At 60.3% G+C, this 25696-nt stretch overlaps 3 protein-coding genes across 6 annotated transcripts in view; 1 reads left to right on the forward strand and 2 right to left on the reverse strand.

Moving 5' to 3' along the window:
* Nucleotides 1-233: 233 nt before the first annotated feature.
* On the reverse strand, nt 234-7043 carry ATP6V0B (ATPase H+ transporting V0 subunit b). The gene is made up of 8 exons (XM_076340363.1): nt 6899-7043; nt 3628-3676; nt 3029-3112; nt 2487-2564; nt 1795-1864; nt 1394-1445; nt 742-932; nt 234-356 (listed from the first exon to the last, which is right to left on the reverse strand). The coding sequence occupies exons 1-8, from the start codon at nt 6963-6965 to the stop codon at nt 330-332; spliced, it is 618 nt and encodes a 205-aa protein (XP_076196478.1). The 5' UTR covers nt 6966-7043; the 3' UTR covers nt 234-329.
* Nucleotides 7044-7429: 386 nt separating this feature from the next.
* On the forward strand, nt 7430-9958 carry DPH2 (diphthamide biosynthesis 2). Its single transcript, XM_076338249.1, has 6 exons — nt 7430-7518; nt 7618-7730; nt 7907-8127; nt 8331-8969; nt 9113-9298; nt 9395-9958. The coding sequence occupies exons 1-6, from the start codon at nt 7474-7476 to the stop codon at nt 9523-9525; spliced, it is 1335 nt and encodes a 444-aa protein (XP_076194364.1). The 5' UTR covers nt 7430-7473; the 3' UTR covers nt 9526-9958.
* A 494-nt stretch (nt 9959-10452) lies between these two features.
* The window catches only part of IPO13 (importin 13), a 32277-nt gene continuing 17033 nt past the window's right edge, over nt 10453-25696 (reverse strand). For 2 of the 4 annotated variants that reach the window (XM_076340368.1, XM_076340365.1), the window contains exons 5-20: nt 25042-25208; nt 24566-24686; nt 24123-24270; nt 23775-23956; nt 22873-22899; nt 21995-22129; nt 21629-21772; nt 21132-21212; nt 20389-20526; nt 20197-20293; nt 18273-18325; nt 11922-11988; nt 11718-11776; nt 11482-11571; nt 11143-11324; nt 10453-11026 (exon numbers count right to left, since the gene is read on the reverse strand). In XM_076340368.1, the coding sequence (XP_076196483.1) occupies nt 10930-11026; nt 11143-11324; nt 11482-11571; nt 11718-11776; nt 11922-11988; nt 18273-18325; nt 20197-20293; nt 20389-20526; nt 21132-21212; nt 21629-21772; nt 21995-22129; nt 22873-22899; nt 23775-23956; nt 24123-24270; nt 24566-24686; nt 25042-25208 (1788 nt within the window). In that variant the 3' untranslated portion in view covers nt 10453-10929. Of the gene's footprint in view, nt 11030-11142; nt 11325-11481; nt 11572-11717; nt 11777-11921; nt 11989-18272; nt 18326-20196; nt 20294-20388; nt 20527-21131; nt 21213-21628; nt 21773-21994; nt 22130-22872; nt 22900-23774; nt 23957-24122; nt 24271-24565; nt 24687-25041; nt 25209-25696 lie in introns of all 4 variants that reach the window. The other 2 variants (XM_076340367.1, XM_076340364.1) reach the window with 1 other exon arrangement.

Below are 25696 nucleotides of genomic sequence, written 5' to 3' on the forward strand. Positions count from 1 at the left end.
CTGGCACACACAGGGCAGAGGAAGAGCTGCATCCTTGGACGAGAACCATATTTATTTCACGGACACAGAATTGCACTGGTGGTCAATTCTACACACACTGGGGACACAGCAGCAGGGCCCCACGGGCGGGCCAGGCCACTGGGGGCAGAATTCACACAGAGAAATTTGTTTCTTCCGAGGAGCCGACTGATTGATGGGACGGGGCTCTACACAGCCGGGCTCCTGCTCCCGCCACCGGGCAGTTCCTGCCCCAGTCAAGGATAGAAACATTAAATAAATATATACAGCACCTCTTGGGGCAGGCTGGAACAGGCTGGGTGGGACAGGGCTCAGTTGCCCATTTTTACTTTAGATGTCTAGAAAGAAAGAAGAGAGGTTAGGCTGTGCCCCACAAACCCCAGCCCAGCACCCCAGTCCCACCCAAGCACCCTGGGACCATCTAGAAGCTGCAGAGAGCTTATCAGCCCCACCGGTAAGACACGAGCATCACACAGGGTGCACCCAAGGTGACACCCTCAGTGACAGTTGCTCAGAGGGGCCATCAAAAGAGTTCACACTGCTGCAAATAGGCATGGTATGCTGTGGGGAGAGCTGTGCCACCCCAAACCTTGCGAGCAGCCTCCCCATCCCAATGCAGAGTATTGTGCTGGAGCCCAGATGTGTCTCCCCAGAGCTGAAGAGCACCCGGGGCGACAGGCACCTTGTGCTCACATAAGCCTGGTGGCCGCAGGAGGCGGGTACCTGCAGGATAGCAACGATGACCCCAAACAGCCCTATGGCACTGCCAAAGATCTCCACGATCAGGATCTTGACAAAGAGGCTGGCGTTCTGGGCATCAGCCAGGGCAGCCCCGCTGCCCACGATGCCCACGCAGACCCCACAGAAGAGATTGCATAACCCCACGGTCAGGCCAGCCCCAAACATGGAGAAACCTGTGAGAGAGGAACACTGCAAGAGCAGGGGGTAACCCCCTTCCACCCGCACCCAGGGCACGCTGCAGCAGCTCTGCCTCGAGGTGACAGAAGACCCAGAGCTGCCAAGCACCAGCAGCGTCCTCCTGTTTGGGGAGCAGGACTGTTCCAGGGTGCTCCCCAGCTCCTGCAGTGTCAGGCCAGCAGGTGACAGCAATCTGCTGCCACCCGAGGGAGGAGTGGTGCTGCCGCTGGGCAGCGCAGCCCAGCTGGGTGCAGCAGGACATCAAGAAGGTAACTAAAAAGCCGCTTTTTGGCAGAAGAGTCACACGTCCTTCAGACACCTGCAGCAGGCCACAGGCTGGGTGAGCGGGGCCCTGCAGTCCGTTCTCTACAGCCCAGGGCAGAGGGAGCAGCAAGAGGTGGCGGTCAGGCTGTGGCAATGCTCACAGCGATGGCACCAGGGACTGAGCAGTCCTTACCTGCATGGTAGTTCCTGGCTCCAATCGTCTCTGGGGTGACTGCAGAGAAAGGCTGAGAGAAAGCACAGGGCCTGGGTTACTGGCAAGTCCGTGGTCTCCGGGAGAGGCACCTGTCCCTGATACAGCATGAGGCAGCCACATTTTGGCCAGAGCTGGTCCCTGACTCCACGTCCCTGGGTGGCTTCATGACATCTGCCTTGTGTGTGCTCCCCCAACCCACTCTTCAACGTGGACAAGGGCCGCTGCACAGACCACCAGCCCAGGGGCTCCCAGAGCCACAACAGTGTCTGAAGTCCCCAGACAGCCACCGCTCACAACGCTGGCCCATGCCCAGCTGCCCATCCCCACCGTGGCCCTGAGGCCAGCTCAGGGCTGGCAGGGCAGCGCAGGTCCTCCTGTACCTCAGCCATGTTACTGATGACAATTGCCATGATGATCCCGTAGATGGCCACAGCCTCGCAGAAAATGATGCTGTGGGCGAAAGGCAAAGTCTGAGCACAGTGTCCCAGTCAGTCTGAGCACAGTGTCCCAGGCTCTGCCCCACCCTGAGCAGCCCCCACCATTTCGTGCCCAGCCAGCCAGCAGCCAGACCCCTCCACAGTCATATCTGAGCCTGCCCCATGGCTGCCAAGGGCAGAAAGGCAGCCCAGCCCACCCGCTGCTTTCCTCTCAAACAAGGGAGAGCTGCCAAGGACAACAGCCAGGTGCTGGTTGTGCTGTGCTGTCCGAGGAAGCCACAATGACCCTGTGGGAAGCAGGCCCAGGGAGCCCTGCCCCCTGCCAGCCCCTTTCTGCTCCTTTGGGGAAGGGCTGTGCAAGGTCTGGCCAGGGGAACCCTCGCCTGGGGCAGGAAGCGTGATCTCAGGGTGTTTGTTTTGAACACACTGGGCTCATTCACTGCATGATATCACACAGTGACTCTTCAAAGCAGCACTCTGGCTCATTTAGGGCTCTTTGTTTTGAAAGCAAACAGCTCAGCAAGGAACAGTCTGCCAGCAGCACCCAGCTAGAGATAGGACAGGAGCCTCTGCACTGGGCTGGGACCTGCCCCGCTCCGGTGTGGCATGAGCACTAACCCCAGGTCTGAGCTTACCTGACCAGGTTCTTGGTTTTGATCCGAGGGGCTTTGACTCCACCACCGATGATGCTGGAGCCTGTGATGTAAATCCCCCTGTGGCAGACAAGGGTGGTTGGTGGAGGGTCTGGCACTCGCTGAAGGATTCAATAGGGAAACCAGGATCTTCCAGCTAAGCAAAGAATCGGGCATGCATCTCGGGGACACTGCGGACTTGGCCTGTCCACCCCCAGGGTACAAGTGCTCCAAAGCTTCACCACCTTCACCAGCAGAACTGCTGGGGCACAAGAGCCACCACTGCACAGCCTGGGCTCAGGGGCATGGCTTCCAGAGAGCCAGGGATGTCCCTGCTCTTCCACTGCCATTGCAGCCCACGAGGTGGTCTGCCCAGACCCCCCAGGAGCCCAGCAACCTGGCCCCACTGCTGCAGTGACCCACCCTGCCCCACACTCCTGCGCGTATATGCAGTTCTGCCCCTGCCCTGCAATGGGAAACTGCAGTATATAAGCAACTACTGAGGTGGGACAGCAGGAGCCTGCTGAAAAGCCAGCCCCACTCACCAAGCAGCTCCCACCACAGACAGGGAGATGGCCAGGCCAATGCCCAGGTTGGACCACATAAAGGGCGAGGTCTCTGTCAGGAACCTGGAGAGGAAGAAGTGCCCTGAGTTAGCACACAGGCTGAGCCCCTCTAGATATGGTGCACAGTCCCACAACAGGTAACACCCCACCCCCCCCCTCCAATCACACAGACTGAGATGGGCTGGGCACTGCCAGACAGTGGGACACAAGAGCCTTTCTCTGCCAGCCAGCGACCCAGGACCCTCACCCGCATGGACCGAGACCTTCCTCCCAACCCCTCACTGTGAAGGGGAAGCCTGGGCTGGGAGGCTGCTGGGAGAGGGAGTAGGCTGGGACAGAGGTGGGAAGGGCAGTGATGGCTGCACCAGGACTCTAAATGGAGCCAGCCACACATACACGTAGGCTGCATCTATCCCACCTCACAAGGCATGCTGTAGCTCTTGTTCCCCTGTGATGCAGTGACCACTGCCTGTCGCTCAAAAGCAAGCGGTGTTCCCTGCCAGGCACTGCCAACTGACCACCTCCTCACACAGCCCTGTGCTCGGCAGGGAGGATGCCGATATTTACAGGGAACTCACCAGGCCACATCGAAGCGGAAGCCCAGGTCAAATATTGTGTAGCAGATCCCTGGAAAGCAAGAGTGACATGGGAACCTTCAGACAGGCACCAGCTACTCACCTGGCGCTGCCGTTTCCTCCCCCACCTGCAGAGCCCTGGGGCAGAGGCCCAGGAGCACACCACAGCATGCAGGAGGGTTACTGGGAAGACTGGCTCAGGTGTGCAGAGCTGTGGGACAGGGTGCCCCACCAAAGTCCAGCCCCAGCGACTCCAGCATTCCCACATCAGCACAGGACAGAGACAGTCCAGACTCGTGATACTCCCAGATCCCATCTCAGTCTTCACTGAGAAGAGGATTGCTTCCATCTTCTCCACTGAGAAGAGAATCGCACACATTTTCTGTCCCCTGACCCTGCTGAGCACCCACAGGCCATGCTGGGCTGAAGGGAGCCCTGTGCCCCAGCACAGTCTCCATCCGCATCACCCAATGGCTCAGCCCCAGTGGAGAGCCATGGCACCAGGTGACCAGCTGTGAGCTCTTCTCTCTCACAGGGGAGGCAAGAGGTGTGAGGCTGTGCCCTGACTGACCATTACATGCTGCTCTGTCACCATCCCACCAGGGTCCGTGCTGCTCCCCAGGAGTCCATCAACACCAGAAGCTGCAGCTGCCCCCCAGCACCCCCCTTTCCAAGGCTGTGGGTGTTCAAGACGTGCCTGCTGTCCTCAGTGTTTCCCCAAGGTTAGTAATTTCTAGAGAAATTTGCACTCCAACGCAGGCAGGAGACACCAAAGCGCAGCCCTGAGAAACCCAGAAAAGGCCTTCCTTTCCAGGGAGGGATTACAAGGGCAGCTCACCCTGCTGTACCCCAAGTGCTCCTCTCCCAGGCTGAATCGCAGCTGGGAGTCGCACCCAGCAGCCCCGCGCAGCCAGAGCGGACGCAGAGGTGCTCACGCTGAAGCCCTGCCTTGCTCTGAGCTCATGAGCGGGAAACACGGCTGCAGACCAGAAGAGACACTCACTCTTTGCAGGACTTGCAGCGCACAGCTGAAAAAGAGAGAGACCTGGCCCTAAGGAACAGATAAGCGCAGGCAGCATGGCACTGTCTGCTCCACACCAGATAAAGAGGGTGAAGGGACAGCTCTTTACCATTGCTGACTAGAGCCAGCAGCTGTGTGACACCGACCCCGCATACGGCTGGAAAAAGAGGAAGTGGGAGACTTCTGAAATGCTTGAAAGCAGCAAAGAGGCCATTGCATGTGTCCTGCTGTTCCCTTCCCCCCGGAGTCGCAGCCCGGAGGCCGGGGTGATGGCAAGCCAGCAGTGTGCGCAGTACCAATACAGGGGCAGGACCATATGCCCCAGGTTGGAGGAGCCCTTCTCTGCCCACAGCCAAGACCCAAGGTGCTGCAGCGCAGGGAGGCCTGCCAGCCTCACAGCAGGGATGTCCCCATCGTCCCTGTGTGCTAAACCCCTCTACACACGACTCAGGGCTTAGCACCCTGCACACCAGGAGGATATAAAAATGCTGCCAGGCGAGCAGGCCCCGAAACGGGAAGCGGTAATGCTGGTCACTCCTCTCGCCTGCAGAATCATGGTGCCCCGCTCCCCTGCAGCGACAGACACAAACAAGGAATGGTGCCACCACAGCCAGGGAGCGCAGAGGGAGGCTGCACATTGATCCACATGCCTGGCGACCTTCAGGGATGATCTGTACAGTGCCAGGCCCAGCCAGTCTGGGACTTGTGTTTTGGCTTCACTGCTTGGCTTGCAGAGCAGGAACTGAACCCAGCCAGCCTCAGCTGCCCCCACTCCCCAGGAGTGGTAAAAAAGAGCTACATCCAGCTCAGGGCAGATCCTTGAGGCACCTTCCATCTCTTCAAGAGCAGATGTAGCCTTGGATTCATATACAAAAGAAACAGGGTGAAGGACGCTTTCCTGTGAACTCTGGCTCCCAGCCCTGCAGCCAGAAGGGCAGAAGAGAGCCAGGGCAGCAGGACAGGAGCACCAAAGCAGGGCTCAGAACAAGGAGGGAAAGCACAAAGAGGCACCGCAACACTGCACAGAGCGAGACCGCTTCCTGCTCGCTCCTTCCCTGAAAAGGGATTGCAACAGGGCAGGGGAAGTTAAAAGCATCTGGGCTCAGCTCGTCAACATTTTCCAACAGTCAAGCTTGCAGCTTGTGCTGGTGCAAGCCATATGATTCAGAGAGCCCAGGAAGGAATCTGGGCCCAGCACTGGATTCACCAGGCCCTGGAAACATGAGGGAATGAGACACCCTCAGCTTCTGACTCGGTCTCTCCCCTCACCCAAACGCTGAGGCGGGAGCCAAGGTTTCCCCAGCCTCTGCCTGGCTTGTGGTCACTTCACTTCACTCTCTGCTGAAAGAAGAAGTAACCAGCAGCTCCAGCACAAAATCTTCCCGCTACCCCTTGGAGTCATCCCCTTCCCAGGAAGCATTAAATCCATCCTCAGTGCCGCTGAGCCTGACGCCATTGGCAGCAGAGCCTAAGCCGCCACAAGCTCCAACATAGCCATGCACTCTGCAATTATCCGGACAAACCTGCACATTTCCTTATGCTGCCACAGCTTGGCAAAGCAGGACAATCTCTGTCCAGGAGACATCAGCTGTCACAGTCTGAAAAACCAGGCACCTGCCTTTACCTCCCCTGATCCGCCAAATCCAAACACAACCCTTGACTGCCGCCAGCACCCTTCTGCTCTCGCACACACAACGAAATGGATCAACCGGACAGGCTCAGAGCGCCGAAAGCTGCGCGTCCAACAGCGGCTGACAGATACACGGAGCTGCTGGGGCTCCGAGCCCTCCGTGGGAGCAGCTCAAAGCGCCCACGGGGAGATGTCCAGGCTGAGGAGCCCCACAGCAGCGCTCCCGGCGCCGCGGCAGGCCACGGGCCAGCCCTCCTGCCTCTGCCCGAGAGCAGCTCAGCCACCGGGGGACTGACGACCCTGCACCCGTCCTCGACCACCGCCTTCCTTTTCCACGCCACAGCAAACGCCCCCCAGCCTCTCTCCGGCAAGGGAGCAGCCAGCAGGGACACAAGCCCGAGCTACTGCCGCAGTCTCTCCTCAGTCACAGAGCCCCCCTCCTGCCCCACGGCCCAGCCCCGCAGCCAGGCCCTGTCTGTGACCCACGGCCCCCTCTGCCCCACAGCCCTGCCCTCTGACCCACCGCCCCCTCCGCCACTCAGCCCCGGTCAGCCTCTGCGACCCACGGCCCGGCCCCCCAGCCCGGCCCCGCGGCCCCCTCTGCCCCCCGTCCCGGCGCTGACCGACGCCCAGCAGCGTGGTCCAGAAGGCGAGGCCGAGCCCCGAGTACAGCAGCGCGAGCCCCGTCATGGCGGCAGCGGCGCGGGACGGAGCGGAGCGGAGCGGGCCGGGCCGGGCCGGGAGCGACCGCGTCACCTGACCCAGGCGGGACACGTGAGCAGAACCGCAGCGCAAGAGCGGAAATAGTGTGACGCCACCGCCTCCACCGCACTCGCTTATTGGCTGCCCGGCCTGACAGCCGCGAGGGAACTACATAGACCATAACGCACCGCGACGAGCGCCTCTTTCCATTGGCTGTCCTTTCCCTCTCCGCCCTGCCGTGAAGAGCGATAGGCCCCACGCCCCATTAGGGGCGGGATTTCCGAGAACGGGGAGGGCGGTGCCGAGTTCTCATTGGCCGGCTCCGCGCCCCAGCCCGGAAGCGGGCGCAGGGGTCCCGCGTGACGGGCCTGACCCCCGACCCCGCGGCGCCATGGCAACGGCCTTCAGCAGCGACGGGGAGGCCGCGCTGCGGCGGGAGCCGGGCCCGGCGGCGGCAGCGGCGGCGCCGCGGGGGGACCTCGACGGCTTCTACGAGATGGGCCGGGCCGCCGCCTTCGTGCGGGGCGGCGGGTTCCGCAAGGTGAGCGGGGCCGGGGGTGGAGCGGGGCCGGGGGTGGAGCGGGGCCGGGGGCTGCGGGCCGCCCCTCCCCGGCGCCTCACCCCCTGTCCTCCCCCCCAGGTCGCCCTCCAGTTCCCCGACGAGCTCCTGGCGGACGCGGCGGCGGTGGCGGCCCGGATGGAGGCGGCGACCGCGGCGGAGATGTACGTCCTGGGGGACACCACGTACGGCAGGTCGGTGCGGGGCCGCGGGGGGCGTCCCGGGGGTCCTCCACGGGCAGGAACGGGGCTGCTCGTCCCCCGCCTGGCGGGGCCGAGGGCCGGAGCTGCCCGGGCTGGGGACAGCGGTGCCAGGGAGGAGGAGGAGCTCCGCGGTGCGGAGCCCGTCTGACACCGGGTCCTCCCCGCAGCTGCTGTGTGGACGAAGTGGCCGCCGAGCACGTGGGTGCCGAGGCGGTGCTGCACTACGGGCCGGCCTGCCTCAGCCCCTGCAGAAAGCTCCCGGTGCTGCACATCTTCGGGCAGCAGCCCCTGGACGTCGGGCGTTGCGCAGAGGCCTTCCGGGAGCTCTACCCCGACCGGCAGAGCCGTGTGGTGGTGCTGAGCGATGTGGTCTATGCCCACGCGATGGGTGAGTGCTCTGGGGCAGGGAGGGGGTCTCTGGTGCTGCTCCGAGCTCTGCAGAGCTGCCAGGGGGAGAGGCAGCAGCAGGCAGGCAGTCCCCAGACACTGTCAGCCTTGATTTCTGTCCTCTCCTCTCCCCTAATCTGCTGTCCCACCTTCTGCAGGTCAGGTCTGCGGCCATGTTTCGTTCTCACTCCTCTCTCCCTTCAGGTGAGCTGGAGCAGCAGTTGTGCCCCGAGTACCCCAACATCGTTTTCTCCAGGGTGGTGTGCGGGGACCCTCCTGGCCCTGCACCACCCAGGGAGGTGTGGCGGTTTGGTCGCCAGTTCCTGGTGGAGGCGCCGGGAGGGCTGCAGGACTGCGCCATGTTCTACGTGGGAGCCGAGGGCCTGGCCCTCACCAGCTTCATGCTGACCTGGAACTGCTGCCCCTTCAGCTCCTTTGACCCTGCCACCGGCTGCGGCCGCCGCGAGACCCTCAACGTCAACCGGGCCCTGATGCGACGCCTCTACCTGGTGGAGCGGGCCCGGGACGCCCGGGTGGTGGGCATCCTGGTGGGCACCCTCGGTGTGGCGGGCTACCTGGCCGTGCTGCAGCACCTCCGGGAGCTCCTGCGACAGGCCGGCAAGCGCAGTTACACACTGGCTGTGGGGAAGCCGAACCCCGCCAAGCTGGCCAACTTCCTGGAGGTGGACATCTTCGTCCTGGTGGCCTGCGCTCAGAACTCCCTGCTGGACTCCAGCGACTTCTACCGGCCCATTGTGACCCCCTATGAGCTGGAGCTGGCCTGTAACCCAGCCCGCGAATGGACGGGGAACTACCTCACTGACTTCCGAGACCTGCTGCCAGGTAACATCTGGAAACCAGCTGCCCAACACCTTCCCGAGGCATGTCCTGCCCTGTTCCCCTGCCCGGAGGCTGCAGTTGCCCCGGCTCTGTGCCAGCCGGAGGATAGACATGAGCACCAGGCTAACGTTACCATTTCCTGGCAGGTGCCTGTGCGCACGTTGAGCTCCCACCGGTCGTCCCTGCAGCGGAGGCCGTTCCTGACATCTCGCTGATCACAGGGGAGATGCGCGCCACCCACCTCTGTGACCCCCCGGCCCCCCAGCTGCCCCCCAGCACCACCCTGGCCTGCAGGGACCAGACGCGGGCCCTCGCAGAGATCAGCCCTGCTGGTTTGTGATTCACTTTCGTGGTGGGGCTGAGTCCCGGTGCAGGGGCAGTGCCACCTCCCTGCTCCCAGTAACAATTCCCTTTCTCTCTCCTCCCAGCCTCCTTCCTGGAGTCCCGCAGCTGGCGGGGCCTGGAGCAGCAGCTGGGGCAGACGCCCGTCTCCAAGGCTGTGCAGGGCCGACGAGGAATTGCCATTGCCTACGAGGACGAGGGGCGCAAGCAACCCTGATTCGGCAGCAGCATCAGCACCCAGCCAGGAGCAGGGGGCATGCAGGGGCCTGGGCGTCACCAGGTGTCGGACCCGTGAGGGTGGTCACGAGGGTCTGGACCTGCCACCAACTGGCCCCGTGCTGGGTGCGGCCTTGGGTCAGTAGTACTGCGGTGGGAGAGCAGGAGTTGCATGTGTGTGGGTGATGCCTGCGGCACCCCGGGCTCACGGCCAGGGCAGCAGCAGGGCCAGGAGAGGCGCTTGGCCCAGACCTGGCCTCCAAGGGCTCCCCACTCCAGGACAGCTTTGGCCCTACATGGGAAGGGTCACAGCTTCGCACGAGCCGACAGCGCCAGGACTAGAGGCTTATGTGGGCTACTGCTGCTAACTAAAGCTGAACTGAAAAGGACTTGTGAGTGAATTGTCTTCTAGAATAAAACATGGGCTGAGGAGTGCAGGCAGGGGTGATACCAGACATCCCAGAGTGAAAACACAGATCATGGTGCCCGCTCTGGTGTCGGCTAAAACCAGCCTGAGAACAGAAAACCAGAACTGGGACCCCCCAGAAATGAAACCACGTTCACAGGCTGGGCTGGGGAACTAAGGCAAAAGGGAGAGGGCTCTGAGCGTTAGCAAGCCCCTCGCCTGCTCTGATGAACAGGAGTGGGGCGCACACATCCCGTGCTGCAGGGAGGACCCCGCATTCGGTGGGGATGGAGTCTGGCCCCTCTCGTGTGGGGCAGGACCATTTCTGCTCCATGAGCTGCTCCACGCCAGGCAGGAGAGCACGTCAAGCAGGGGAGACTGGTTTTCACCATCCCTCCTGCAGCCAGGGGGGAGAGGAGGCTCCGAGGCATCCCAGCCTTGATTTAACCCCCTCCGCTGGGCTCTTCCCCAGAGGCAAGGGGCAGGCAAAGTCCGGGCACTGCAATAACAACAGCCACAACATAGAAATATTCTTAATATAATTAGGTGCAGGGCCTCCCCCCTCCCAACCACACACGTACAAATGAGCAGGGGGCGAACCCCCCTGCCCAGCCAGCCACTGCCACAGGCACAGGGGCAGCCTCCCCGCTGCGGGGCACCGGCAGCCACGGGGAAGTGCTGGGGAAGGGCTGGTAGCCCGGGCATGGGGCAGCCCGTGCTGGGGCAGTCCTGCCCAGGCTCCCCCCCCTGCTGCCGCCGCCGCCACCTCCTGCAGCCGGCACTCCCATCCCCTGCGAGGGGGGAGCATGCTGGGGGAAACAAAGATGCTGACACCGAGATGCGGCCACCAAATCTAGCTGAGGAGCGTCCCGAGTGGGTTAATTCTAGGTGGAGGGTTATTCTATGAGCCGTACTGCAGCGGGGCAGGGGGAGGATGGGGGGGCTTCCTTGCGGGTAAGAGCTGGTCCGGGCAAATTGTCCGCGGTCCTGGCCAGGTGCTCAGTAGTCTGCTGTGTACTCCGTGCCATGCAGCCCTCGGCACAGCAGGGTGAACTCCTTCACCATCTCCTTCACTCGCCGCTTGTTCACACGCTCTCTGCTAAGACAGAGGGAGGGGACAAACATGAAGCGGGAGGCACACAGCAGGCCGTGCAGGAGGGTCGTTCCCACTGCACGTGGTGCACAGCCACCACAGGGTAGGGGTGCACAAACCTGAGGATCTGCTGGCTGAAGGTCTCCTTCTGCTCGGGGCTGACGCGGGCCGAGGGGAAGCCGTCCTGCTGCATGGCCTCCTTGATCCAGACACTCAGATAGCTGAAGCAGTGCTTGTTCAAGGCGAAGAGGATTTCTGCGAAGTGATCCATGAGGCTGCGGGAGGCTTGGCCACCGACACCCTGCCACAGAGCAGACAGACCCTGCTGAGCCCCTGGCATCACCCTGCCCGCACCCACCCATGCTGCCGGGCTCTCTGCCTCCAGCTTGGCAGGGGTGCCGCCCCGGAACAGAGCCCAAAAAGCTGCACGGGGAGCCCGTGGTCCCAGCATCTCTCACCTCCAGCACTGCCTGCAGCAGCACTTTGCCATTTTCATGCACGACCTGTCCCACCGGGGCGATCTCTCCGCAGCGGGGCAGCAGCTCCGTCTGCAACACAGAGCCCAGCTTGCTCAGTGCCAGAGCAAGCTCCGTGTTGCAGTGCCCTTGCCCGACCCACAGCCCCACTCCTACCCTCCCATCCCTCGGGGAGCTGCAGCCATCCCCTTGGAGCTGTACGATGCCACAATACTCACGAAAAAGCCACAGGATGCTTTGACCGTTGGGGCCTCAGGGAACTTGAGCGAAAGGACACCTACGGGCAGAAAGTGCTCAGGTTAGCAGCCAGAAACCCTGCACACGATCCCAAATCAGCCCTGCGGTCCCCAGCCCCACAGGAGGAGCAGGCTGGCTTCTCCAGAAAGCGATCTGGAGCACGTGCCCGTGCCCATGGTACTCACCACACTGAAACACTGCTTTGACGTCCAGGTTGCTACACAGGAAGAGGTCCGGCTTCCTTTTCAGAGCCTGCAAGGCACACAGACAGGCAGCATAAACCCAGCGCTGCAGAGGCAGCCAGGAAGCCTCTGAGGAACCCGGTGCCCCAGACAGCCTCTGCCTGGATGCACACTTACCTGGGCACACCCACGGTAAACGGCAGAGTCACACAGTACGGCAGGAAACCATCACTTTCCCCCCCCCCAAGGAAATGTCAATCAAACCACCAGGCAGTTTGTTACACTTCAGGGACCGCCAACCCCAGGACCTGAAGGTAGATGCCATGGCGGTGTACACGCAAACACTTCAGACACAGAGACAGGACAGAGGGCTCCTGTCCCACAAGAGCAGGCCAGGCAGCAACAGCGCTCCCGGGACAAGGGCAGCCATGCGGGGCCCAGCAGAGACCAGCAGAGACTCTATGCTTTGCTCCTCTCCTCTTGAAGATGCTGGTGTCCCTGGGGTCACAGCAACTGATTCAAGCAGTAACCCCAGACTGGACCAGCAGCTCGCTCTGCTTGGGCTCCAGGGCACAGATGCCAACAAGATGCCAACATTGCTTGGCAGTTCCCGAGCAGCAAGTCCGAGATCAGAAAAGCTTTGGATTTTTTTCTGCCACTGGGCAATCCCACCAGCCACTGTGGGGGTCAGGCACTGCTGCTGGAGACACCCTGAGCTGTGGCACCCCATGCAATGGCTTGGTCCACCCCGTGCTGGCACTGGGCAGTTACTGAATGAAAACGTTTCAGTCTGCGCTTGCCATTCCATGGGAAGGGTTTCTGCCCTGCCACGTAAGGTGGCGACATCCGTGCCCTGACCACCGTGCCACCATGTCCACCGCTGCGGGCCAGCACTGGGGATGGCAGCCATGCCTCCTGCCCTGCTGTCACTGCAACACCAGCGACAGCAGCCACAGCACTGGTGTGGCCCTGCTCTGTGCCTGAAGCTCGGAGAGCAGGATACCCGGGGCAGGCAGCCCTCAGGCTGAGCTGTCTGCAGGGCCACTGCCTCCCTCCGAGCCTGCTCCCAGGGATGAAAGCAGGGACAGCTTTCAGCCAGCAGTGCCCAGGATGCATGGCCATCTGCCCACAGCCATGGTCTCTAGTCGGAGCAAAACGGACTTATTTCCCACCCCTTCTTCTCCAGGGAAAGCCCACAGCCATCTGCCTGGTGCAGAGAAATTATGCTGGAGACTGAGAAGCCGAGTAGCAGGTTTCAGGGTTACCCCGTCTCCTTTCTGACTCTTTGTATCACACGCTGCAAGAGAGGACTCAGGTTTGGTCACCGAAGGCATAGCTGTACCAGGCGGAGGGGGGCACAATTGCAGGGACCTGCTTCCCTGCTAGATACAAGCGGAGACCTTCATGGGGGCGATCAGGGGCCACATTATACCTGTGTGTATATACAGACTGTGTGCACCATCCCTCCTGACACACTAGCACCAATATCGGAAGGCTAGCTAGCAGATGGGCAATGGTTTAGAAACACATCCACTCATCATGGCTGCTGCTGTCTAGTCAGCTCCATACCGGGCAACGCTTGCAAGACACGTTGCAGTTTTCACCACGGAAGACTACCCCCGCTGCCCCCAGCCCTGGCCTGGGCTCCAGAGCAGGGACCACAAGCCTATCCCCCAGCAGCATGCTACTCGAGGGCAGCTGGCTCCCATGATGCCACCCAAGCTGCAGGTTCCTCTACCCTGCCCGTCCAAGGGGCTGGTTTTAACCCGTGTCCTGCACACTGCAAGACTGTTCAGCTGGCACAAGGGTCTTCCAATGTGCTCAGGTTGCCACCTACCTGCACAATGCTTCTCCCAGCCAAACCAGACCCATGGCAGCCCACAGGCTCTCCTGCAGGCTCGCTGCAGCACCTGCTCCTCACTCTGTCAGTGCCATGGGGGAAAGCATGCCCTAGCATTGGGAAGGCTCCATCCTGTAGGACACCTCCACCAAGGGAGCAGAGAGCGCAAGCTCAACCTGGGCACACGTCTAATGTAGACAGAGATGCTTTTTACCCCCATGAGATGGGGCCCTATGGAGCTTCTCCCATTAGCAAGCAGCACCAGGTAGGTCCAGCTGCTCTTTCCCAGCACCAGGAATCCTGCTTCAGCTCTGGGGCCTCTTACTGCCAGCCTGTCCTCCCCGTCTCCTGCCAGAGCAGCTCTGCTCACATGTTCTGGGATGGGGACAGGTCTTTAAATGCTTTCAAATGTCCTCCCACATCCTCTGCTACAGCAGCCACTGCAGAGGTAGGCACTGGCTCTCTGGCAATGGCTGTCCTGCAGGCTGGCGCAGAAAGGATGTCGGGTTCTTCTCCATGGCAGCTGGGAGAACCCCAGACAGGTCTTCAGAGCAGGTTCCTCTTCTGTGCCTGGCTCTTCAGAGGGAGGCAGGCATGGAGGGGACACCGAACCCCACTCCTCCAGCAGACAGGGGACAGCGGGGGGCTGCATAGCCAGTTTCTGCAGCTCTCCAGAGCGCACAGATCAAGCCCTTGTGTCTGGCGGCACCACCACCTCTTCCCAGACCACACACCTGGCAGAGCAGAGCCTCCAGCTTTGGAAATGGCACGTGAGCTTGGCCAGGCATCACGGCCAGGGAGGAGCAGTCAGCCCCTTCCTGCCAGGGAGAGGGGATGCTGAGCCCATGTCCTCCACGGGGCTCTGTGACTCTGTCTGCAGCAGGCGTGGTGGAGAGCTCAAGGACTGCTGTGTGCAGCCTGGACCAGCCCTAGAAGGGAGAGAGGTGGGGGACGGCGGTGGCTGGGCCATCACAGAAGGTCAGTCCTGCATCTTCTGCCTGGCAAGGCCCTGCTTGCCCAGTCTGCCCCTGGGCTCCTGGTCAGGGGAGGTCACCACAGCACTCCCGAGGTCCGTGCCGGCGTGGAGCCCTGCCAGGGTGGGTGGATGTGCTTGCAGCCACTGGTGGGGAGGCAGGCTGGAGAGCCCCAAAATCCTACCTGCAACCAGGAGCACGCACACTAGTGATACCTGCTGGCCAGGGAGCGGGTGAGAGCTCCCAAACACCAGAACCTCCTGCCTGGGTTTGCAGACGCAGACCCAGGTGCAAGCCCCAGCTGCCGCTGCTGTGCGGTCCTGGGCACGGGCACTCCGGCTGTGCGGGTGGCACTGAGCTCCGCAGCCCTCCAGGCGGGATGCTCACCTCAGGCACAGCAGCAGCGATGCTCTGCACCGTTCCCAGCACACAGTGGAGGCAGGAGGGGAGCAGCTGAGGACAGATCTCAATGCAAAGGGTGCCAGCACCGCTCCGTGCAGCCTTGCGGCAGACTGGTTATTTTGTACTTAGCTTTGAGTAGTAACAGTAACTCCAGGGTCTCTGGCATCTGTAAGACATTTGGTTTAAGCCAGTGTGCTCTCGCGATCAGCCAGCCATCATCAAGAGTGGATTGCCAATTAACATGGCGGCAAAACAATCAGCCGCACAAACCAGGCAGTCCCACGGGCTGCAACCAAGCCCAAATAAACATACTGTAAAGTCAACTGAAATCCTGTCACACAGAGAGATGGCTCCCTGTAAGCTGGTGACAGAGGGCTGATGTGCAGGTATCAGGACGTAGGAGCTTCTTCTGAGTTATCAGAAGGTAGGAGAGTACTTGCTGGCAGAGGGAGAGGACAAAAACACTGCCTGCAAGGAGAAACCAGACAAATTTGAAACAGGGAAGATGATATTTCCACCAAGGTGATCAACCAGAGGAGCAGGTCAGGGAAGTGGGAAAGTCTCCACCTTGACACACTCTTGGGTCCAAACTCACTGCTGCTCTGGAAGATGCATTACTTTGCCAAGGGCTCTGCAGGCAGAGCAGGCTGGGATGAAAACACAGCCCCCATCACATGAAAATTGGATCTGAAGAGATCTGCAGTTCTCTCTGACTTTAATCCTTGGATCTACGAATGCTCAACAGCGTCACCACAGAGCATGGTCCTCTGGAAGAGGACAGGCTGGACCCACCTCTGCCATCAGACAGCTCTTGAAGTCCTGAGAGCAAGGAGCCAAGCAGGGATAGCAAGGCCATTTCTTGATGGGTTTCAAAGTACCCTGCCAGATCATCAGTCTGGGAAGAGGGGCAGGCCAAGGAAGAGGAGGAAACCTTGAAACAAGTCCTACACGTAAGGAGAGAGGACGGGGATAGGATCCTTTCGTCGCCATGGGGTTGCTGCAATAAAAAGCCCAGGAAAACATCAGGTCTTGAGTGGCTGTGGATGGCGGTGGGCTGGCAGAGCATCAGGCACCTTGCAGTGATCCGTGATGAAGCAGCCATGGAGGCAGGAGCCTCTGGGCTGCTCCTGTAACAGGACCTCCAAAGGACGTGGGCTGTCCAGAGACCGGCATGCCAGGGACCAGGCTGGCTGCCAGCACGCTGCCCCAACACGGCCTGCAGATCCTGCCCCTGAGGGCAGCATGTAACACCTTCCCAGCAGCCAGGATGGGTGGTGTTTGCTCTGACAACACACCCCATGGAAGTGCAGCACGGTTGCACTTTTCTCTCCAAGAGAGCACAAATGTGCCGTGTCCAGACACAGAGAGGGACCCCAAGCCAGAGGGAAACTCAGCACTTTCCAAAGAAACAAGAAATAGCCTTGAAAGAGGATCATCTCTACCTGCCCTCCAGGAGCAACAGGCTTGTTGAGTCCTCTCAAGCCCTCTAAGCGGCAGCAGCCCCCCGAGTGACCTTCCAGTGCTTCCCCACGCTGTTAAAAAGATCTCCTACTGCCTAACCTGGATCCTTTTCCATGATTTCCTCCCATGACTGTCCCACTCGAGGAGAACAGAAAAGGGGTTTTTACCTATGACTGGAACATTACCTTTTACACACCCCAAGGCTCATGCAGCTCCTCAAGCTCCCATCAGCCTTTCCTCCTCACCATGTGTACAAGGTAGTCATCTTCCTAGATGCTTTTCTCTGTGCTCTCTGGTCTGTGTCTACAGAAATGTTGTGCCCCAAACTGGGCACAGTGCTCAAGCTGAGTTCCCGCCAGCACTGAACGGCCAGGGGGGAACATCATCTCCATGAAATTCACACACAGACCCCATTCACCAATTCTCCCATCACATTCAAAACCCTTGTTAAAAGGTCACAGCTTCCAAAACCGGCATCAGCAAAAGCCACGAACGCTTTCTGATAACATCAGTTACATTATGCCTTTCAAGAGGAAAAGCAAGGAAGAAAACACTGCGATACAGCTTGCAAGATGCGATGGGTCTCAGCGGGATCTGGGTGTCAAGGTGAGACCCGTGAGGAGCAGACCCTGCCCGGGGGGGTGAGGTGCAGCCCCCTCACCTGCTCCATTCCACAAGACCCACGCGAGGACTGAGCTGCCGGCAAGGGCAGGACAGCCACAGCTCTGGCAGCTGTCTGGGCAGGTGTCCCTGCACACCCACCGGGCCAGCACATGTGGTCAGAGGTCTCGTCACTACAGAAATGAAGCAGAAAGTGACTTTGCTGGCCCCTCCTTGCTACCGACCCACCCTCTGGGTAGGTGCCGGGGGACGTATCTCCAACGGAGGCACTGAGTGCATCGAGGATGTCGGGGCTTCTCCCTCAAGGGCCACGGTGGGCTGAGGAGCGTGCCGGGCTCCCGCTGCTCCCAACAGGTGTATATACACACAGAGCACGGCGCCAGCCCTGCCTGCCCACTGCCAGTGGTGACACGAGTGCCAGCCCCGCGAGCCAGCCTGCGGCCTGCGCCACACCGTCGCAAACCGTCCCTGCGTGCCACCGAGCCAGCGGCACGGGAGCACTCCCAGGCTGCAGGCGCAGGAGCTGCCACCACCCCAGGAGGCTGCTGGGGCGGAAGGCAGCGTGGCACCCTGGCAGGTCCAGATGCCATCACAAGCACGTTGCTCAGAGCCAAACCCCGGCAGCTGCCTGCTACCGCAGGCAGGGGCTTCCTTCCAGTGGCCCCGGGGCAAGGCAGCCAGCTCAGCCCGTCCCCGCTCCGGAGGACCTGTTGCAGGGCAGGTAAACGGGTTGGAAAACATCCACTTAATGCTCTAATTTGTCACCCGAGGGTGACCGCGGCAGCAGCCCCAAGCGCTCTGCACCAGCTTCAGCAAGGCGAGGGGGTGGCAGCTGGAGGCTGCCCTGCAGAGGAGGGCACTGCCCTGGGGATGGTGCGAACCCAGAACTAAAGGAGAATGTTTTGTTTTCAACTTCCACGGAAACAGATGGAGAAACTCGATATTCAACTAAAAGGAAAAAAACGTTGTCAACAGAAAGCTAAAAATAGGTTTAAATTGAATTAAAAAGAGAAAGAGAGAGAACAGAAAGTGAATGAATAAGAAACTAAAACACACCTGTGCCAGGAGTTGCATAAATGAATCAACAATATCAGGATGATCCCTGGGCCCTAAAATATAATAAAGATGTAACTTAAGAGAAAAATCATACAAACAGCAACTCAACATCATATAGTTATGTGATACAGAAAGAATTTACAAGTGAAAACAGGAGTGTAAGGGAGGAGGGGTGTGTGGGGAAGGGGATGGGCAACATGAGCAGCTTGAAGCAAGTTAAAGAAACAAAACATACAAAAAATCATGAAACTTGGAGAACCCAAGAACAGAAAGAAACTGCAAAGGAAAGGGTCTGAAGCCCCAGGGTCTCCAGCTAGCACCTGGGCGCTGCAGAGCCAAGGAGGAGATCTTCGTGTCCTTAGGGAGGAAGAGGAGGAGGAGGAGCAGGGGCTAGCTGGGCACCATCTCCACAAGGAGAATTAGAGCTTTTGCACTGTGGGGACTGAGAGGGTGTCTTCAGAGCACCATTTGGTCCTGGAAGATAACTGCAAGTGAACGACAACACCTCAGCAAACGCTTGACAGGCCCGGCCGGGCTCAGGCGTGCACATGCTTGTCACCAGCACCAGCTGCTCAGGAGCCCCTGGCACAGTCACCCTCCTGCCCCGTTTCCAGATGCTCTCCGAGACCCCGAGTCCAGGACCCTCCTGGAGGTCTCTTCCAGTATCCTCCTGGGAGAGAGCAGCTCAGTGCCCAGAGATCTCCATGCCAGCACCGCTCACCCTACCTTGGCATCTGACTCTGTGCACAGACACGTCTCGGCCTCTGCGGGGTCAGGCGTCCCCCGCCTCCCCTGGGCTCAGCAGAAGGGGCTCGCCCTGCACAGGGCCAGCTGCCCACCAGAGGGGACCCATGGGGTGGGTGGGAGCACAGTCCTGGGCACACAGCAAGCTGGACGGCCGCTTGCCTGAGCAAAGCTCACATCCAAGCGTTGGCACAGCTCGGGCTCTGTCCCCTCCCCTGTCCTCCTGCAGACATGCCTGCTGCTGCCTGGAGGCATCGCCGCCTCCCCAGGTGCCGAGCCAAGAGGGTTTCAGCATACACACATCCACACGCCACTGGCAGAAGCAGGGACTTGATCTCTGGGTAAGCCCAGCTTGCTTGCCACTGACCCCAGCGACACCTCAGCACAGCGGGATTTGCTCGGACCGTGGCGTGATGATGAAGCAGGGGTCCTCACACCTCCCCCACCTCTCTAGAGAGCTCTGAGCCTTGTACTGGGGGGAGGCATCACCCTACCCAGCACCTGGCTGTGAGCAAAGGACAAGACCCCTTGGGGACTGTAAATGGAGCTGCTGAAGGACCAGAGCCAGCAGCTCCAAGGTACGTTTGTCTCCATCATGGGGCAAGTCACCAAGAGGCTGAGGGGAGCCATGGGGGGCCCTGTCCTAACCCCGTTCGCTTTTTGTAGTGCAGGCAGCAAGCCAAAGAGGGGCCCCTGCTCTGCAGGAGGATTCCAGCATCCTCAGCATCACAGCAGTGACTCGGTGGCCAGCAGTGACTCTGAAAAGGTCCTTTCCCAGATATTCACACACACATCCTCCTGTTCGTGCGAGGGCTTGATTACTGGCCACTATGAGCACCACTGGCCCCGGGAGGAGCCCCGGGATCTCCTAGGAAGCACAGCCTCCTTGCCAAGCAGGACTGGAGCTCCGGCTCGACCCTTGCAGCACACAACACCCAGCCCTGCTGCAGAAGTGGGGCTGTCACGGCAGTCCAGAGTCTCGCCCGGGGGTTTCCTGCTTCTGCTGCCCTGCAGGGAAGGTACCCACCGTCCAGGGGTTGGGATGAATCCGAGAAACAGAGATGGCCCCATTAGCTTAGCTAGGAGTGAAAACAGCCATTCCTGGTAAGACGCCTCCAGATTCCATGCATGCAACAGCCTGACAACAGCCCCAGCGCGAAGAAGGGTTAATCCAACGTACCTTGCTGGAAGAGGGTCAGCGTGACTGAGGTAACGAGCAAGAAGAGGGCCTTGATGGGAGGGAAGTGGGCAGGCTCATGGGCAAAGATGTGAACCAGCTGCAAGAGAGAGAAGGACTGAAGCTGCTGCTGGCCCTGCATGCTCCCGGCCTCTCTGGGGAGCGGCAGCCCCAGTCCCGAGCACGTCTCCGTACCTGCCGGGTGAGGTCGATGGCAGAGGCCTGGGGGATGGTGCTGTACATCTGCCCCAGCATCTCACACAGCTGAGGCACCATGGGGGCAAAATCATCCAGGAGGGTCTTCACGGACTTCTCAAAGATGGCACAGACAGACTGCAGGAGAAGAGGGACTGCATGAGCGATGGGCATCTGGAGACCTCTCCTGGCGGGATAGGGTTTGACAGACGGGTCCCAAGGGAGGGAAGAGCTGGCAACGGGGATGGGGAGCAACCAGGCAGAGGGCTCAGACCTGCTCTGGTACTGGTGCCCTGCCCTGCAGCATAGGATGCGCCCAGAGACCAGGAAACACCCTTCCCACCGCAGCCAGAAGGCTCCCGGAGGGCCAGGGGGAAGAGTAGCTGGTGGGATGCTGCACCTGGGCATTACTGAACTGAGCAAACTGGAGAAACACCAGATGACACAGGTCCAGGTCAGAGCAGAGCTATCCCCTTAGGAAACACAGGTTTGGTAGACCCCCATCTCCCATCTCCCTGCTCATGGCAGGGCTTCTGTAACTGGAGAGGAGCCGAGCTGATGGGGGCACAAGACAGACAAGAACGGCTGGACGCTGCTGGTGACAGCAAGCAGCACTGGTCCAGACAACCCAGCAAGACATCTCTCTTACAGGGCACCACCCAGAGTCTGTCCTTTGCTGTCCCCAGTTCAGGTCAGCAAGGACAGGCAGAGCTGCAGGCAGTACACAGGAGGAGCCTGGTTACCTCCACCACCTGGGCATCATTCAGCCACTTGCTGAGAACCTTCTGTATGAGCTGGAAGACTTGCTGCAGAACCACCACCACCTGTAAGGAACGAGAGGGACTGAAGAGAATTGGTCACCATGGCACTGGGGAGGGGAGGTTCAAGACTAAGCACTGCCTGGACTCAAACCTTCAGGCACCACTGCCTCCTCCACCCTCCGAAGCTGGGCAGGTTTCTTCCCTGCTGAAGCAGCCTGGCACAGCTCATAGCTGGCAGGCAGCGCCCGGGCTGTCCTCCAGAGCAGTGCCCAGTCAAGAGGGATGCTGCAGGTGACCTCTGCCTACCTCAGGAGCAGTGGGATGAGCTGAAGGACTTGTTTTAGCTGGAATGCACCAGCACTACCCTCTTCATGGTACACGCTGCATTCCCCATTAACCTCCCTCTCCTGGAACCAGCAGTGAATAGCGAGGCTTTGGCCAGGCTGTGGCAAAGAGCATCGAGCTACTGCTGTACTCACTGGGTTGGGTCCTTGCTGCACTGGCAGCTTCTTGACCTCGGTGCTTTCGTGGTCATCATCATGGTGGCTGATGTCTAGGGTGGTGAACAAGTTGGAGAGCAGGCCCAGGATGTGGATGATGGCCAGCTTGTTGGAGGGATTGGGCTGCCAGGGAAAATAAAGCCAAAATGTGACATAGACCACACTGCTCAATCACAGTCATGCCTTTGGGATGCTGAGGAACCAGGGCTGTAGAGGCAAAGTGCCAGAGAGTTCTCTGCACTCTCTTAAGCCCACGTTCAAGAGCGCTGCTTCAAGACAGCAGCCCCAGGGCTACGGCCAGTGGGAGAAGCCACTTCTAGATGGAGGTAACACAAGGGCACTCACTGTTTCATCAGCCAGCTTTTCCAGTTGCTGGATGTAAGGTGTGATCAGGGAGTGCAGGTTCTTCAGGATCTCCTCCACTTGCAGCGCAGAGAGCAGGAAACCAAGAGCCTGCATCAGCCACATGCACTGGCTCGTCTGGGACAGAGAGGAGACACAACGGGGCAGGTCACTGCCCAGCCTGCAGCCCTACCGCACACATGCTAGCTAAGACAGCTGCCAGGGGCCAAGCCAGGACCCCAGCATGCTGCAGCTCCTGAGGAGCTCTATCTGGGTCACTCTAGGTGCAACTCGCTGCAGGAGAGGGGGGCAGCTCCCTACCAGCACGGCAGAACCCAGGGAACAGGCGCTCTGCCACCAGCACACCTGGCCTCTTCCCAGCAACCCGCCAAGGAAAGACCAGTTGGTGCCCAGAGATCTCCATGCTGGCACCACTCACCCTACCTCGGCACACCATCCTTTGCACAGACCTGTCTCAGCCCCTATGGGGTCAAGCGTCCCACCCCATCCTGGTCGCAGGCACAGCCTGGGTTCCGTCCCCACACTTATCTCCCTCCTTTTTCCTCTTGAAGACATGCCTGCCATCTCAGCATCCTTGGGCTTGGAGGAACTGGGAACTGCTAGAGTTAAGTCTCCCTGGGGGCTTCCCTCTCCATCAGGATGTACCACCCCCAGCGCAACCCCAGCCCATGTGTGGTGGGAGCCTGGCAGCTCAGCGAGAGGCAGCCAGCAGATACTCCTGGCCCCGCACACGATGGCTGCAGCACTGAGCTCTCCTCCAGGGACAGCCCAGCTCGCACTGGCACCCCTCATGTCTTCAGCTGAGCACAACTAATGGGGGCAAGCGGAGCCAGCCAGAGGTGTGAGCCAGCCCCTCTTACCTTGTGAATCTGCTTCATCAACACCTCCTGCCGAAGGGAAGGGGAAAGAGAAAGAGGAGGGTGAGTGTTGCAGAAAGCCCCCTCCCTTCCAGGAGGCAGGACTGACACAGGAGTTCAAGACAACTGATACCAGTGTGGGCACAGACAAGCGGCACACAGCTCCACACAGCCTCCCCACAACTCGCTGCAGGCAGGGAGCAAAATGCTTGTCCCCTGGTAAGCTCTTCCCCCAGCTAGCCCCCTCAGCCACCCAGCGTGGGGAGCCCCTGCCTTGGACAAGCTCTGCAGCAGGACGGCTCGAGGACCCAACCTCAGCCAGGGCTTCTTCACCCCAATGATGGTGTCCCCCAGGCTCTAAGAGCAGAGGCTCATGCCCTCCATGGGCTACTCTCTGCTCCCATGCACACCCCAGCCCACCTCCTAGTGCCTTGGGACTCCGAGTCCCCTCTGCCCCAAATCTTGAGAGCCAAGAAAGACCACGGGACAACCTGCCCTGGCACTGCAGGGACCAGCTCAGTCTCTATGGAGAGGCTTGAACACCAGGATGCCCCCCAAGATGCTCAGCAGCAGCACCAGCTGCCTGGCGGGTGCAGAGATGGCAGGATGCCACTCCCAACAAGGCAAACAAACCCCGGGGAAAGGATGGATGCCCAAGTGCAACCCCAATGGACCCCTTGGCAGTCGTGTCTGCCACTGCCTGCCATTTCTGCACTTACAGGAGGACACAGGGCCTGCCACCTGGGTCTAGTGGCCTAGGAACAGGATGGACAAGTCCCCCACACCAAGCAAGATGCCCTGAGCTTCTGCTTTGCATCCCCCTGCCCTGATCCATGTGGGGGAAAGGGTTTGCACAGAACACATCCTGGCTCGCCGCCACACATCCATCTGCATCCAGCTCCTACCTGTGACACGGCAACGATGTTGGCGGCATAGGGTGGCAGGTCGTACTTGCACTCCCGGCAGATCTTCTTCAGGGTGGAGACGCTGGAGATGGAGAGCTCAGGGTTGCCCAAGGCTTGGAGCACCAGCGGCAGCACGTTGTTAATCATGACGGGGTGATCAGCCAGCCACTCCGACAGGGCCCCTGTGCACACAGACGGAATCAGACCGCAGGACTGCGTCGCGGGCTCTTGCTCCCCGTGTCCCAGGATGCTCAGCTTTGCTTTTTGCTGCTGTTATTGCTGGGCAGGAACGGTCTCAGAGAGGCTCCCCCTCCCCAGCCCAGCCTGCACGCAAGCAAAAGGCCTCACCGATAGTAAACATGACAGTGTCGGCAAGCTGCACGTTGCTGATGCTGATCCGGGGAATGAGGCCGATCAGCCCTGGCACCACATCAGAGTAGTTCACATCGATGGTCTCGGCAATGGACTGGAAGCCGTAGAGCAAGGCCTCTGTGTGCTGCCAGGGTGGGAGAGGCACCGTCAGAGCCACACACTGACCCCCGATGCCCACCCCAGCCCCAGGCACTAGATCAGACCCCCCCCTGCAGTGGCCTCCCTGGGCAGCGCTAACGACAAGGAGACATAAGACCTGTTCCTCCTCCCAGCAGACCCCAGAGAGCCCACATGTGTGCTGGCAAGGTAGTCATGCTCCTTGCCTCTATCATGTCCCTTTGCTCTCAACACCCTGTGGCGAGGATAGGTCCCTGAGCGGCTGGTGGCCATCAGCCTAGCCCCTGGGTCCCCTTGCTCACCTGCCACGTGGACGGCTGCTCCGTGTTGGTCAGGAGACGTCCCAGTTTGTCATAGAGGCTGCTCAGGAGCTCAGCACCCAGCATCTCGTACACGTACATCAGCGTGTCAGAGATGTCAACCCTGCAGAGAACATGGAGGGTCTCCAAACACTGTCCCCATCCATTGCAGAGCGCTCCACGCGTGGACACATTATTTCCCCTCCCACTGCCAGGCAGGATGCAGGCGCTGCCTGCACAAGGACACTGCCCCAGCCCAAAGCGGAGTGCTCCCAGGGCTTCCTAGGCAGGGCAACTGGTGCCACGCCAAAACACCAGCTCGTTTTCATATCACCACCACAGCCAAAACAGCTCTTGGTGGAAGGAATCTCCTCCGTGTCCCTCCTTGGGTCTCCCCATGGTGCTCAGGCTCCAGGGAGGCAGGATGCTGCCTGCGTCCTTGCCTGCCTGATGAGCAAACCCAAACCTCCCAGTTGTACCTGTATATCCGAAACTGCTCCTTCTCATCTGAAGACCAGAAGCCATACTCCTCATCGGAGGGGAACTGGGCTTTGTGCAGCAGTACATCCACCAGCTGGAAGTAGACAGGCCTGTAGACCTGCTGGTACACCGCCTGCTTGTCCGGCTCGAAGGAGAGGATGTCGTCCTGATGGCAGGAGGAGGAATACATCAGGTGTTGCAGGGGAAAGAAAATGGAGCCAGCATGCTCGCTGCACGGGGGGCTCAGGGGCATCTCCCAGGGCTGGTGGGACCTGTCACACCTTGGAGGTTGCGTTTCCAGCTCCCCAGTGTCCACCTGATGCCGAGCCCTTCTGCAGCGGCAGTGTTATCTGGAGCCAAGATGCCAGAAGCCCCAGCAGCTGGGTGGACCCTTCGGCATTTGAGGACAGCACAGTTACAGCAGGGTGGCACTGCCTTGCCATGTCCTAGCCTCGGGAGCACGCCTGCATCAGGAGCACGCATGCCTCGGACCCCCATGAGGCAGCCTGGGGGCTGCCTTCCATGGGTGCCTGGGGAGCACAGCGCTCTCCTGCCTGGACCTGTACCCTCAGACCCATCCAGAGAAGCAGCGAGAGGAGGTGGGAGCCTCGGCCCAGCCCCACACAGCAGAGGAGCTGCCAGCACAGCGCCAAC

This window comes from Aptenodytes patagonicus, chromosome 5 (genome assembly GCF_965638725.1).
Source record: "Aptenodytes patagonicus chromosome 5, bAptPat1.pri.cur, whole genome shotgun sequence".
Classification (NCBI taxonomy): domain Eukaryota; kingdom Metazoa; phylum Chordata; class Aves; order Sphenisciformes; family Spheniscidae; genus Aptenodytes; species Aptenodytes patagonicus.

What these genes read in the sequence shown, in the direction of transcription:
- ATP6V0B (XM_076340363.1), bottom strand. Translation starts at nt 6,965, where the DNA reads ATGACGGGGCTCGCGCTGCTGTACTCGGGGCTCGGCCTCGCCTTCTGG. An exon ending in AGCCAGGAACTACCATGCAG is followed by an intron (nt 933 to 1,393) that starts GTAAGGACTGCT and finishes CCTCTCTCACAG; the next exon opens with GTTTCTCCATGTTTGGGGCT. An exon ending in TCATCGTTGCTATCCTGCAG is followed by an intron (nt 357 to 741) that starts GTACCCGCCTCC and finishes CTTTCTTTCTAG; the next exon opens with ACATCTAAAGTAAAAATGGG.
- DPH2 (XM_076338249.1), top strand. Translation starts at nt 7,474, where the DNA reads ATGGGCCGGGCCGCCGCCTTCGTGCGGGGCGGCGGGTTCCGCAAG. An exon ending in GGGGACACCACGTACGGCAG is followed by an intron (nt 7,731 to 7,906) that starts GTCGGTGCGGGG and finishes TCCTCCCCGCAG; the next exon opens with CTGCTGTGTGGACGAAGTGG. An exon ending in CTTCCGAGACCTGCTGCCAG is followed by an intron (nt 8,970 to 9,112) that starts GTAACATCTGGA and finishes ATTTCCTGGCAG; the next exon opens with GTGCCTGTGCGCACGTTGAG.